The 13,076-nt window shown below is 40.3% G+C and overlaps 1 protein-coding gene across 1 annotated transcript; it reads left to right on the top strand.

Moving 5' to 3' along the window:
- Positions 1-783: 783 nt before the first annotated feature.
- Positions 784-12,362, top strand: slc6a18 (solute carrier family 6 member 18). The gene is given in 12 exon segments (NM_001114897.1): positions 784-975; positions 2,897-3,037; positions 3,982-4,119; positions 4,914-5,095; positions 5,227-5,337; positions 6,505-6,617; positions 6,718-6,846; positions 8,026-8,182; positions 8,616-8,820; positions 9,936-10,095; positions 11,543-11,705; positions 11,911-12,362. Coding segments are annotated over 12 exon segments (1,857 nt in total). The 5' UTR covers positions 784-830; the 3' UTR covers positions 12,124-12,362.
- The last annotated feature ends 714 nt before the right edge of the window (positions 12,363-13,076 follow it).

Here is a 13,076-nt window from a genome sequence, read left to right as displayed (position 1 = left end):
CAATTTGCAGAAACACACTCGCAGAAACAAAAACAATGGTCCCAACGTATTTCTTGTTTTACATGTTTAATTTCTACAGCTTCCGGGAATCCAAAAAGAGCCACAATATTGATAAATAATGCTATTATAACTGTTTTATTATGAAGTTATGATTGAATTTCCTTGTTACAGTTATGAAATAGTTTGATAACGAGCAGGAAATGTCCATGGGCAAAATACAAATATAAACATATGTAAACATTATAGACATAATGTATATATTTAATTTATTTTCTAAAAAAATGTTAATTGTTTAAATTGTGATGTTTTTATTGCATTTATTTACTTTATTGCCTTTTTATTGTACAATATTTAGCTGATTAACATGGGCCAAAATTGCATTGTGGTAACTAATAAAGCAAATGGTATGGTGCTGTATTAATAAAATGATGAATATAACTATTGATTTTGTTATGTAATATGTATAATATTTAGCTGATTAATATGCTGGTGTTTAGTGGTGATGTCTCTGAAGATTTTCCTTACTAATAACCGTGATGACGTCTCGCAGCTGCTGAAGATTTTCTTTGCTCCTCATCTCCTGAAAGGACTTTTGTTTATAGCGAATGGAATAAAAATATAATGAGGACAATAAAATGTTAACTGGCGTAACCTTTGCATCCGCAGTGCTCTGTGTTTTTACAGTTAAATCCTGGATTTGAGTCGGAGTTATCCATTAAACTGCATTTTAAACAAAAGCATAAATGATACACACCATCACACCCCCTGGGTTTAGTTAGGAGTGTGTGAGTGAGTGACACGACCCGTCTCTCTCTCACACACATGCAAAGATGGATACAGCGAGCGAAACCTCCAGCGTTCAGGAAAGACCCAAATGGGACAACAAGGTCCAGTATCTGCTGACCTGCGTGGGATTTGCTGTCGGGCTCGGAAACATCTGGAGATTCCCGTATCTCTGCCAGATTTACGGAGGAGGTGATTTTTGCAGAGAAAAAGGCATACAAACACACACGGATTTAATCTGAAGCTTTAGGAACTAAGCTATTTACATTTTTTTTTAAATACATTAAAAAATTTTTAATTATTTAGAATTGTACATTTTATAAATTTAAAAATGTTTTATGTAATTTGAATGATTTTTATATTTAATTTTTACAATTTGCACTTTAAAAAAATAAAAATTATATTGAAATTAACTAAAATTGTACAATTTATAAACATAAAAATAGTTATAGTTTTATTGTAATTAATTAAAAAAAGATTTATAATTTTGGCACATGCTGCGTTATCCTGCTGCCATCAGAAGATGGAGACACTGTGCTCATAAAGGGATGGACATGGTCAGCAGCAATACTCAGGTAGGCTGTGGCGTTGATGCTCAATTGGTACTAATGGACCCAAAGAAAATCTCCCCCACACCATTACACCACCACCACCAGCCTGAACCGCTGATACAAGGCAGGATGATCCATGCTTTCATGCTGTTGAGGCCAAATTGTGAGCCGAGCATCCGAATGTGTCAGCAGAAATGGAGACTCATCAGAGCAGCAACGTTTCTCCAATCTTCTATTGTGCAGTTTTGGTGAGTCTGTGTGAATTGTAGCCTCAGTTTCCTGTTCTTAGCTGACAGGAGCGGCACCCGGTGTGCTCTTCTGCTGCTGTAGCCCATCCGCCTCAAGGTTGGCCGTGTTGTGTGTTCAGAGATGCTCTTCTGCAGAGCTCGGTTGTAACGAGTGCTTATTTGAGTTACTGTTGCCTTTCTATCAGCTGGAACCAGTCTGGCCATTCTCCTCTGACCTCTGACCTCATCAACAAGGAATTCACGGCCACAGAACTGCCGCTCACTGGATGTTTCCTCTTTGTCGGAGCATTCTCTGTAAAGCCTAGAGATGGTTGTGCGTGAAAATCCCAGTAGATCAGCAGTTTCTGAAATACTCAGAGCAGCCCGTCTGGCAGCAACAACCATGCCATGTTCAGAGTCCCTTTCTTCCCCATCCTGATGCTCGCTCTGAACTGCAGCAGATCCTCTTGACCATGTATACATGCCTAAATGCAGTGAGCTGCTGCCATGTGATTGGCTGATTAGAAACTTGCGTGAACGAGCAGTTGGACAGGTGTACCTAATAAAGTGGCCGGTGAGTGTATGACATTTAAAAAATGTATGGTCTTAAATAAATATATTACCCTTAATTAAATATACTAATTAAATATTATTACCTAATTAAATTTACAACACTTTAATTAAAGAAATGGGGAAACCCATGCGAATGCAGGGAGAACATGCAAACTCCACACAGAAACGGCAACTGACCCAGCCAAGGCTCGAACCAGCGACCTTCTTGCTGTGAAGCGACAGCACTACCTACTGCGCAACTGCGTCACCCTTATTTATAATTTGTATTTATAATTTTAAAAAATTAACTACCGCAGTAAATGTGATTTCTACATTTGCAGTCGGATTAGATCAGTTACATGAGCTGGATTCACTGGTCAGATGCACACTAATAAACATTATCATTTCTCAGTGTGGACACAAATACATTTGTCGTTATATTTACATAATTAGTGTCAAAGAGGCTTTAGTGTAAACATTAAGACACTGCTGCAGTTCAGAGAATGGCCACCAGTGGCGCTATAACAAGCATTTTTTGGTTTTAAATAAAGCCAGTTTATTGAAAGTGGTTATTTCACTGTTTGTCAGGAGAGTTTCTGATCCCTACAACCAGTCTATATAAAACGAAAGCTTTTAAGAAGTTAATTTTGGTGTGTAGGGGCCTTTAGTGTAAAAACCAGCATTAAGACGCTGCTGCAGTTCACAGAAGGGCCACCGGTGGTGCTATAACAACAGTTTTTTTGGTTGTACATAAAGCCAGGCTGTTGTTTGGCTGTTTTTCAGGAGCGTTTCTGATCCCGTACCTGATCGCGCTGGTGTTCGAGGGTTTACCTCTGCTGTATCTGGAGCTGGCCATCGGGCAGAGTCTGAGGAAGGGCAGCATCGGCGTCTGGCACTCCATATCTCCACTGCTAGGGGGCGTCGGTGAGCCAACAACACACAACACTACATTATAACAGCGATATTACAACATTAGCATTACATCAACACATACAACGAGACAATATATTTAATGTTTTCTTTGTTATATTTAACTCTTAAGCTATATTTGTATGCTTTAGTAAAATATGTAATTAAAATAGCTGCTTTTAATGTGAATATCCAGTAAAGTCTCATTTATATGTGATGTAAAGCTGAATTATTTTGTCTTCAGTGTTTATGCATGAGGATCTGATGATCAATAAACATGATTATTATCAGTGCTTATTTTCAAAATCTAAATAAGAAACAATAAATGTAAAAAATAAAACATTTATAAACTGTACAAAATATTACACGTTAAAAATGCATTAAATTAAATACAAAATAAATGAATTAAAAAGTACATTTGCTAAAATATTCAAGTAAACTGACATATATATTATAATAATATATTAAATTTACATTTACAGGATCCACAGATGAATAGAAAAACCAAATTAATTGAAATTCAGCTATATTTTTGTGACATTTTTAGTTTTGACTGTCACTTTTAATCAATTTATTGCATTTTTTATTTCTACTGTTAGTGCATCACAATTATCAACAAATAAAATATTAAAATATATTCTTAATCATCAAATCCTCCTATTATACAGATTTCTGAAGGATCACAGACACTGAAGACTGCAGTGAATCTGAAAATTCAGCTTTACATCACATAAATAAATTACACTTTAAATTATATCTCCCTATCAAACAGCAATTAGACATTATTATATTGTTTAGCATTTTTTGGATCAGATAAATGTGGTTTTATTGTCAGTTGTGTGCTTTATGATTGGTTGTGCAACGCAGTGATTCTCCAAGGTGAGTTAGTGTAAGCGTTTTATGAGTTCATAAAGGCATTATAGTGTTATTATGGTGTAAATGTGATGTACTGTGTGCAGGCGTGGCATCAATGGTCGTCTCCTTCCTGGTGGGTCTGTTTTACAACACCATTCTGGCCTGGGTTTTGTGGTATTTCTTCCACTCATTTGAGGATCCGCTGCCCTGGAGCCAATGTCCCATTAATGACAACCTGGAGGGTACAAAAAACACCCAAAACACACACACACACACATGACAAAATAATATATGCACGTCATAAACAAACACAAGTCATGGAAAAGTCATCATTCATAACCAAAGCAACAGAAGAAATCACATAAGTCCGTCTCACAACAGACCTGCATATGCTTGGGTGTGTAAGTTGTGTGTGTGTGTGTGTGAGTGTATGTATATAAATACACACACATATATATATACATATATATATATATATATATATATATATATATATATATATATATATATATATATATATATATATATATTATTTTTTACATATACAGAAAAAAATAGCAAAATAAATAAAATAAAATCATATAAAAATATACAGTAAAACAATATGCATTGAAATATAAATAAATTTAACAAATCTATTTATAAAAAAATGAAATAATTGCACGATAAACATTTATTAAATGTAATATATAAAATATAAAATAAATGTAAATATAAAAATACGTGCAAGCATAGACAAAAAAGAACTTAAAACATAAATATTTTTGAAATAAATAATTAATAAATGAGCTAAGATAAAAAAATATTAGCACACTAAAATAATACAATTAAATAAAAATTGCTGAATGTATAAAACAATAACTACACCAAATTAATTAACAAGTTAAATGCAAGAAATTAAATAATATAAATAATAAAAAAATACAAGAACATAAAGAAATGCATAAATAAAATATAAAAATGCTGAATTAAGTAAAAAATTAATCTCGTTTGCTTTTATAGAGGTTTATATAGTGTTTGTGTGTGTGTGTTTTAGGCTATGTGGAGGAGTGTGTGTCCAGCACGCCGGTGAACTATTACTGGTACCGGCAGACTCTGAACATCAGCCCAGATATCGAGCAGAGCGGCTCTCTGCAGTGGACGCTGGTGCTCTGCCTCGCCACGGCCTGGAGCATCGTCTACATCTGCTTCATTCGTGGCATCGAGACCATCGGCAAGGTCACAGTTTAAAAGTTATTCACCCTCCTGTGAACATTTTCTTCTTTTTCAAATATTTCTCAAATAATGTTTAACAGAGCCAGGCATTTCTCACAGTATGGTGCTGATATAGTGTGTATTGTGATGTGCAGGCTGTGTATGTGACGGCCACATTCCCGTACCTGGTGTTGACCATCTTCCTGGTGCGAGCGCTGACGCTGCCCGGAGCCACAGACGGCCTGCAGTACCTGTTCACTCCAGATGTGAGCACTCACACACAACATACAAGGGGATAGACCCGCCCTAAAGAATATTAGCCCTGTTCTAATTCAATGATAGCCCCGCCCTAAATAACTGATAGCACCGCCCTAAAGACTGACAGCCCTGCCCTAAAGCACTGATAGCCCCACCCTAAAGCATTGATAGCATCGCCCTAAAGACTGACAGCCCCGCCCTAAAGACTGACAGCCCCGCCCCAAAGACAGATATCCCTGCCCTAAAGGACTGATAGCCCTGCCCTAAAGCATTGATAGCCTCGCCTTAATAGACTGATAGCCCCGCCCTTAAGACTGATAGTCCTACCTTAAAGACTGATAGTTCTGCCCTAATGCACAGATAGCCCCGCCCTAAAGGATTGATAGCCCTGCCCTAATGCACTGATAGCCCCACCCTATAGACTGATAGCTCTGCCCTAAAGACAGATGGCCCGCCCCAAAGGCTGATAGCCGTGCCCTAAATCACTGATAGCCCCGCTATAAAGACTGATAGCTCTGTCCTAAAAACTGATAGCCCCGCCCTAAAGACTGATAGTTCTGTCCTAAAGACTGATAGCCCTGCCCTAATGCACAGATAGCCCCGCCCTAAAGACTGATAGCTCTGTCCTAAAGACTGATAGCCCCGCCCTAATGCACAGATAGCCCCGCCCTAAAGACTGATAGCTCTGTCCTAAAGACTGATAGCCCCGCCCTAATGCACAGATAGCCCCGCCCTAAAGACTGATAGCTCTGTCCTAAAGACTGATAGCCCCGCCCTAATGCACAGATAGCCCTGCCCTAAATACTGATAGTTCTGTCCTAAAGACTGATAGCCCCGCCCTAAAGACTGATAGCCTGCCCTAATGCACTGATAGCCCCGCCCTAATGCACTGATAGCCCCGCCCTAAATGACTGATAGTCACACCCTAAAGACTGATAGCCCCGCCCTAAAGGTTGTGTTATTTGATTAATCATTATGTGCACGTTAATTGTTACACATTTAAAGTAGACGTGTAGTATTTAGTAGTATACACTGAAAATAAAAAAGTACATTTTGATTTTATGCCGACTTCAAATAGACGAGAGCTGTTTCAAAGATTGCTTAAAAGACTTTAACACACATGAGCTCAGTCTGACCATGTGTGTGTGTGTGTGTGTGTGTGTGTGTGTGTGCAGTGGTCGCTGCTCACTAACCCTCAGGTTTGGCTGGACGCTGCAACACAGATCTTCTTCTCTCTGTCTCTGGCCTTCGGTGGACTCATCGCTTTCTCCAGCTACAACCCCAAAAAGTACACAAACACACACTTATATGCATTATAACACATGATGTATATTCCTACATTATAACAGATGTGTGTGTGTGTGTGTGTGTGTGTGTGTGTATTACAGGAATGACTGTGAGCGTGATGCTCTGTTTGTGGGAATCATTAACAGCGCGACGTCTCTCTATGCCTCCATCCCCATATTCGCCATCCTGGGCTTCAAAGCCACCAGCAACTTCAACTCCTGCGTCAACAGGTGAGAAAACACACACACACACACACACACACACACACACACACCAGAGACATGACCTTTGCACCCTAGCAACCACTCTAAACAGCTTACCAACTGCCTAGGAACCACCCAGAACATCTTATAACAACCACAAAGCATCCACTGAGAACAACCTGACAACAGCTTAGCAACCATAATTGAGCCCCCAGAACAAGTAACAAGTAACTAGTAACCACCCAGAAAACCCAAGCAAGTGTTCAGCAACCATGCAGCAACCACTTAGAACTAGGATCTTAGATACCACCTAGCAACAACCCAGAACATTGTAGCAACTGCTTAGCAACCACCATCCATCAATCTATCCAAAGATCCATACAAATATCCATCAATCTGACAACAATCTAGCAACAACCTTAGCAACTGCTTATTAACCACCCAGACCACCCTAACAACAACCTAGCAACCACTTGGAACACTAAAGCAAATGCTTAGCAACCACCATCCATTAATCTAAAGATCCATATAAATATCCATCAAGCTGAAAGCAATCTAGCAACAACCTTAGCAACTGCTTATCAACCACCCAGATCACCCTAGCAACAACCTAGCAACCAATTTGAACACTGTAGCAACTGCTTAGCAACCACCATCCCTCAATCTAAAGATCCATATAAATATCCATCAATCTGAAAGCAATCTAGCAACAACCTTAGCAACTGCTTATTAACCACCCAGATTACCTTAACAACAACCTAGCAACCACTTGGAACGCTGTAGCAACTGCTTAGCAACCATCATCCATCAATTTATGCAAAGATTCATACAAATATCCATCAATCTGACAACAATCCAGCAACAACCTTAGCAACTGCTTATCAACCGCCCAGATCATCCTAAAAACAACCTAGCAACCACTTGGAACGCTGTAGCAACTGCTTAGCAACCACTATACATCAATCTATCCAAAGATCCATACAAATATCCATCAATCTGACAACAATCTAGCAACAACCTTAGCAACTGCTTATCAACCACCAAGATCACCCTAACAACAACCTAGCAACCACTCAGAACACTATAGCAATTAATTAGCGACCACTATACAACTACCCAACCAACCGTCCATCTTTCCATCGACACAGAGTGACACTGAGCCGTTATTCAGAGTTTTGAGCCGCGTCTGCTGCTGTTGTGTTTCAGTAATATCCTGGACCTGACGAACGCTTTCGACATCGGCGACAGGAACATCACGATTGAGAACTACGACAGCTGGCTGAGGGACCTGAACGCCAGCGATCCTGACAGAGTCTCCAGTCTGAACCTCAAACACTGCGTCCTGAAGAACTTCCTGGACCAGGTCAGACACCACACGACACCACCTTCACCACCCTTGGCTCTACACAGTCACAATTATCAGATTAGTTTACATTTAACACTGCAGAAAAAACACGTCCAGTATACTCTGTTAACCAGGGTTGTCCAGATCTGATCACGTGATTGGAAATCAGACCCAATCACACGGTTTCAGACTCGAAATCAGACGTTACCTCCCAATCAGGACTTGAATATATATATATAGTCATTATTATTGAACACGTCTATAGTTATGCGTTGGCACAGAGTTAGACCTCGTTCTTGACTTCACACAGAAACAGCAGCGCGTGCAGCATGACATCACTGTGCTGCAGAGACGCTATTGGTTAAATGCCGGCAGAGTAGTGTTGGAGAAAGAATTATTCATTTAATTTCTTTTGGGCTGAGTCCCTTAATAATCAGGGCTGTGTGTTCAGAGCGCGTCAGGAACGGGTCTGGCGTTCATCGTGTTCACGGAGGCGGTGATCGAGATGCCGGGCTCTCAGGTGTGGGCCGTGCTCTTCTTCGTCATGCTCTTCAGCCTCGGACTCTCCTCAATGTTCGGTAATCTGGAGGGAGTGCTGACGCCCCTGCTGGACCTGCACATGGTGCCCCGCTGGATGCCCAAAGAGATCTTTACTGGTACACATACACACACACACACACATAGACGTGCATGCAAACAAACACATACACACAAGCACAGGCACACAAACACACACATACATACACATACACATGCATGCACAATAACACACACACACACACACAAACACATAGACGTGCATGCAAACAAACACATACACACATGCACAGGCACACAAACACACACATACATACACATGCATGCACAATAACACACACACACACACACACACACACACACACAAACACATACATGTGCATGCAAACAAACACATACACACAAGCACAGGCACACAAACACACACATACATACACATGCATGCACAATAACACACACACACACACACACACACACACAAACACATAGACGTGCATGCAAACAAACACATACACACAATCACAGGCACACAAACACACACATACATACACATACATGCACAATAACACACACACACACACACACAAACACATAGACGTGCATGCAAACAAACACATACACACAAACACAGGCACACAAACACACACATACATACACATGCATGCACAATAACACACACACACACACACAAACACATAGACGTGCATGCAAACAAACACATACACACAAACACAGGCACACAAACACACACATACATACACATGCATGCACAATAACACACACACACACACACAAACACATAGACGTGCATGCAAACAAACACATACACACAAACACAGGCACACAAACACACACATACATACACATGCATGCACAATAACACACACACACACACACACACACACAAACACATAGACGTGCATGCAAACAAACACATACACACAAACACAGGCACACAAACACACACATACATACACATGCATGCACAATAACACACACACACACACACAAACACATAGACGTGCATGCAAACAAACACATACACGCATGCACAGGCACACAAACACACAGATACATACACATACACATGCATGCACACGAACAATAACACACACATACAGACACACAGACACATGCATGGTCACTTTAATGCTATGTGAATGATACGGTGATGTCATTGGGATAATGATATGCTAATGGGATGACGTTATGCTAATGATATGCTGATGAGCAGGTCTGATCTGCGTGGTGAATTTCCTGGTGGCTCTGATCTTCACTCTGGGATCTGGGAATTATTGGCTGGAGATCTTCAACAGTTACGTGGGTTCAGTGCCGCTGCTGGTCATCGCCTTCTTCGAGATCATCGCCGTCGTCTGCTTCTACGGCATCAAGCGGTACAAACGTTCACTTTTAATATCATGCAGACAGATGCAGCAACAGATCAAAGCAAGAGCACCAGCTCACCACAGGAACTCAAATCATCAAAATGTAAAAAAAAGAAGAAAGTCAGATTTTAAAAATCAAAACAATTCAAAACACTTTTTAAAAGTTAACACAATTTTCATAAAATTAAAGTTTATTTTTTAATTTAATTTAATTTTAATCCCTGCTGCAAACCATTTTACAAAAAGTTTGATTGTTATTAATGTGTTTTGTTCAAACCATACACACACACACACACACACACGAACACACACACATACACACGCACACACACGAACACACACACATACACACACGAACACGAACACACACACACACACACACACACACACGTCAAGGACTTACATCTTAAAATCTTGACATTTCTGATCACTTGCCTAACATTTTATGTAGAGTTTTTTTTGGAATTGAAATAAATTAATCCTCAATATTAATCAGTTTATTCTCAACATTTTATTTAAAAAAAATACTAGTAATGGCAGGAGCTTAATCTCACATTATTATGACTATAAATGGTTTTCATTCATTTTCTTTTCGGCTTAGTGTCTTTATTAATCTGGGGCTGCCACAGCGGAATGAACCGCCAACTTATCCAGCACATGTTTTTCAAAGTGGATGACCTTTCAGCTGCCACCTATCACTGGGAAACACCCATACACACTCATACACTACGGCCAAATTCAGTTCATCAAGTTCCCTATAGCGCATGTGTTTGGACTGTGGGGGAAACCGGAGCACCTGGAGGTAGAGGTCTAGCCGCGGGACCCGACTAGATTTCTTACGGCGCGGGAATAAATTTCCAAATAAAACGTGGCAGCGGTCGGTAACTCTGGTTTAAATTGAACGGGAACGGGCGGGCTAATATCGCTCCCGACTCCCGAGCGACCACGCCACGCGTATGTATGTGTGTGAATGAGAGAGCGTGATGCTTTGTTTAGCTTATTTGTTGGAGTCTATGTGTGTGTGTATATGTGTGTGAATGAGGGAGAGAGCTTTGTGCTGTCTATATATATGTGTGTATGAATGAGAGAGAGAGCTTGGGTTCGGACTAAAACCTGGCAGGAGCGGGTGGGATTCAAAATGTAGTGCCGCACAGATCTCTACCCGGAGGAAACCAACACCACAATCCTAACCCTAACACAGAAACGCCAACTGACCTAGCCAAGGTTCGAACCAGCGACCTTCTTTCTGTGAGGCTATCGTGCTACCCACTGCACCACCGCATCGCCTATAAATGGTTTTACCTGATTTATTTTTATTTATTTTATCATGGCTCAGCTTTAATCCTCTTATATACACGTCACTTGACCATTAAGCAATTTGTAGTGAAACTGTAGTTTAATTATTACACATTTAATTTACCTCTCAAGCATCGTGTGTGTTTTCTCTGTGTTTCAGGTTCAGCGACGACATCGAGCAGATGACGGGACGGCGGCCGAACCTGTTCTGGCGCTGCTGCTGGATGGGCATCAGTCCTGTCATGCTGCTGGTGGTGCTGGTGGCGTACGTGGTGGTGCAGGTCCAGAAACACCCCACATACCCCGCCTGGAACCCACAATACGTCAGTCAACACCTTTTCTGACTTCAGCTCTTTAGTACTTTTAAATAATTCGTTTATTTAAATTCATATTTTAATTAATCATTAAGTTTTTGTAATTGTTCCTGTGTGTTATCTTAATACTGGCTGTTTATTTGAGCTGTTTAAACTACAAAATAATGTTAAAATTATTTAAAACGTGAATTTGTGTGTGTGTGTGTGTGTGTAGGAAAACTTCCCGGAGACGGAGGAGAAGCCGTACTCCACCTGGGTTTTCTCCATCTGTGTGTTGCTCAGCTCCGTCCCCGTCATCTCCATCCCTATAGTGGCTCTGTACAGACTCATGAGACGACACACACACCCACACAGCGGATACCCTAACCCATACACCAACCAGAGCTACACTGACGACACACACACACAGAGCTTCAAGCAGATCTAACACACACACTTACAAGAGCTACACTGATAACACACACATGTAGAGCTTCAGAACATACACGCACACACCCAGAGCTTCAAGCAGAACACACACACACACACACACACACCAATATTATGAGGCAGAATGTGTGTGTATGTGTGGAAATGTAAATGTTGATGTATTCCTGTGCTTGCTGACGTGACTCATATTGGTGTAAAATCACTCTGAGAATAAAATAATAATAATTTATTGGAAAATTGAAGTTTTTCAAATATTTTCCCACAGAAGATGCCTCTTAAACACCAGATTTAATAATAATAATACATAATATTTGACTAGATATGTTTCTAAATACTAGTATTCAGCCTAAAGTTACATTTAAAGGCTTCACTCGGGTTATTAAGGCCAGCATTGGACAGCTGTAGATAACCAAACTATATTTCCTTAACCATAAAATGTTTCATATCGTATTATAATTGTGTTCATGTATTGTACCTTGTATGCTATAATCTTACCTCCTATTTTTGATTAACATTACTATTTAATATTAGTAAAAAATATATATCGTTTTAATGGGGACTCAAGTGGCACAGTGGGTAGCAGTCACCGGCCACTTTATTAGGTACACCTGACTAGTTCCGGGTCGGACACCTTCAGAACTGCCTGAATCCTTCATGGCGTAGATTTATCAAGCTACTGGAAATGTTCCTCAGAGATTTTGCTCCATATTGACATGATAGCATCACACAGTTGCTGCAGATTTGTCGGCTGCACATCCATGATGCCAATCTCCCGTTCCACCACATCCCGAAGCTGCTCTATTGGATTGAGCTCTGGTGACTGTGGAGGCCATTTGAGTACAGTGAACTCATCGTCATGTACAGGAAAGCAGTCTGAGATGATTGAGCTTTATGACATGCTGCGTTATCCTGCTGGAAGTAGCCATCAGAAGATGGAGACACTGTGCTCAT

This window comes from Danio rerio, chromosome 19, assembly GCF_049306965.1.
Source record: "Danio rerio strain Tuebingen ecotype United States chromosome 19, GRCz12tu, whole genome shotgun sequence".
In the NCBI taxonomy this organism is placed as follows: Eukaryota; Metazoa; Chordata; class Actinopteri; order Cypriniformes; family Danionidae; genus Danio; species Danio rerio.
This window is presented reverse-complemented; position numbering and strand designations above follow the sequence as displayed.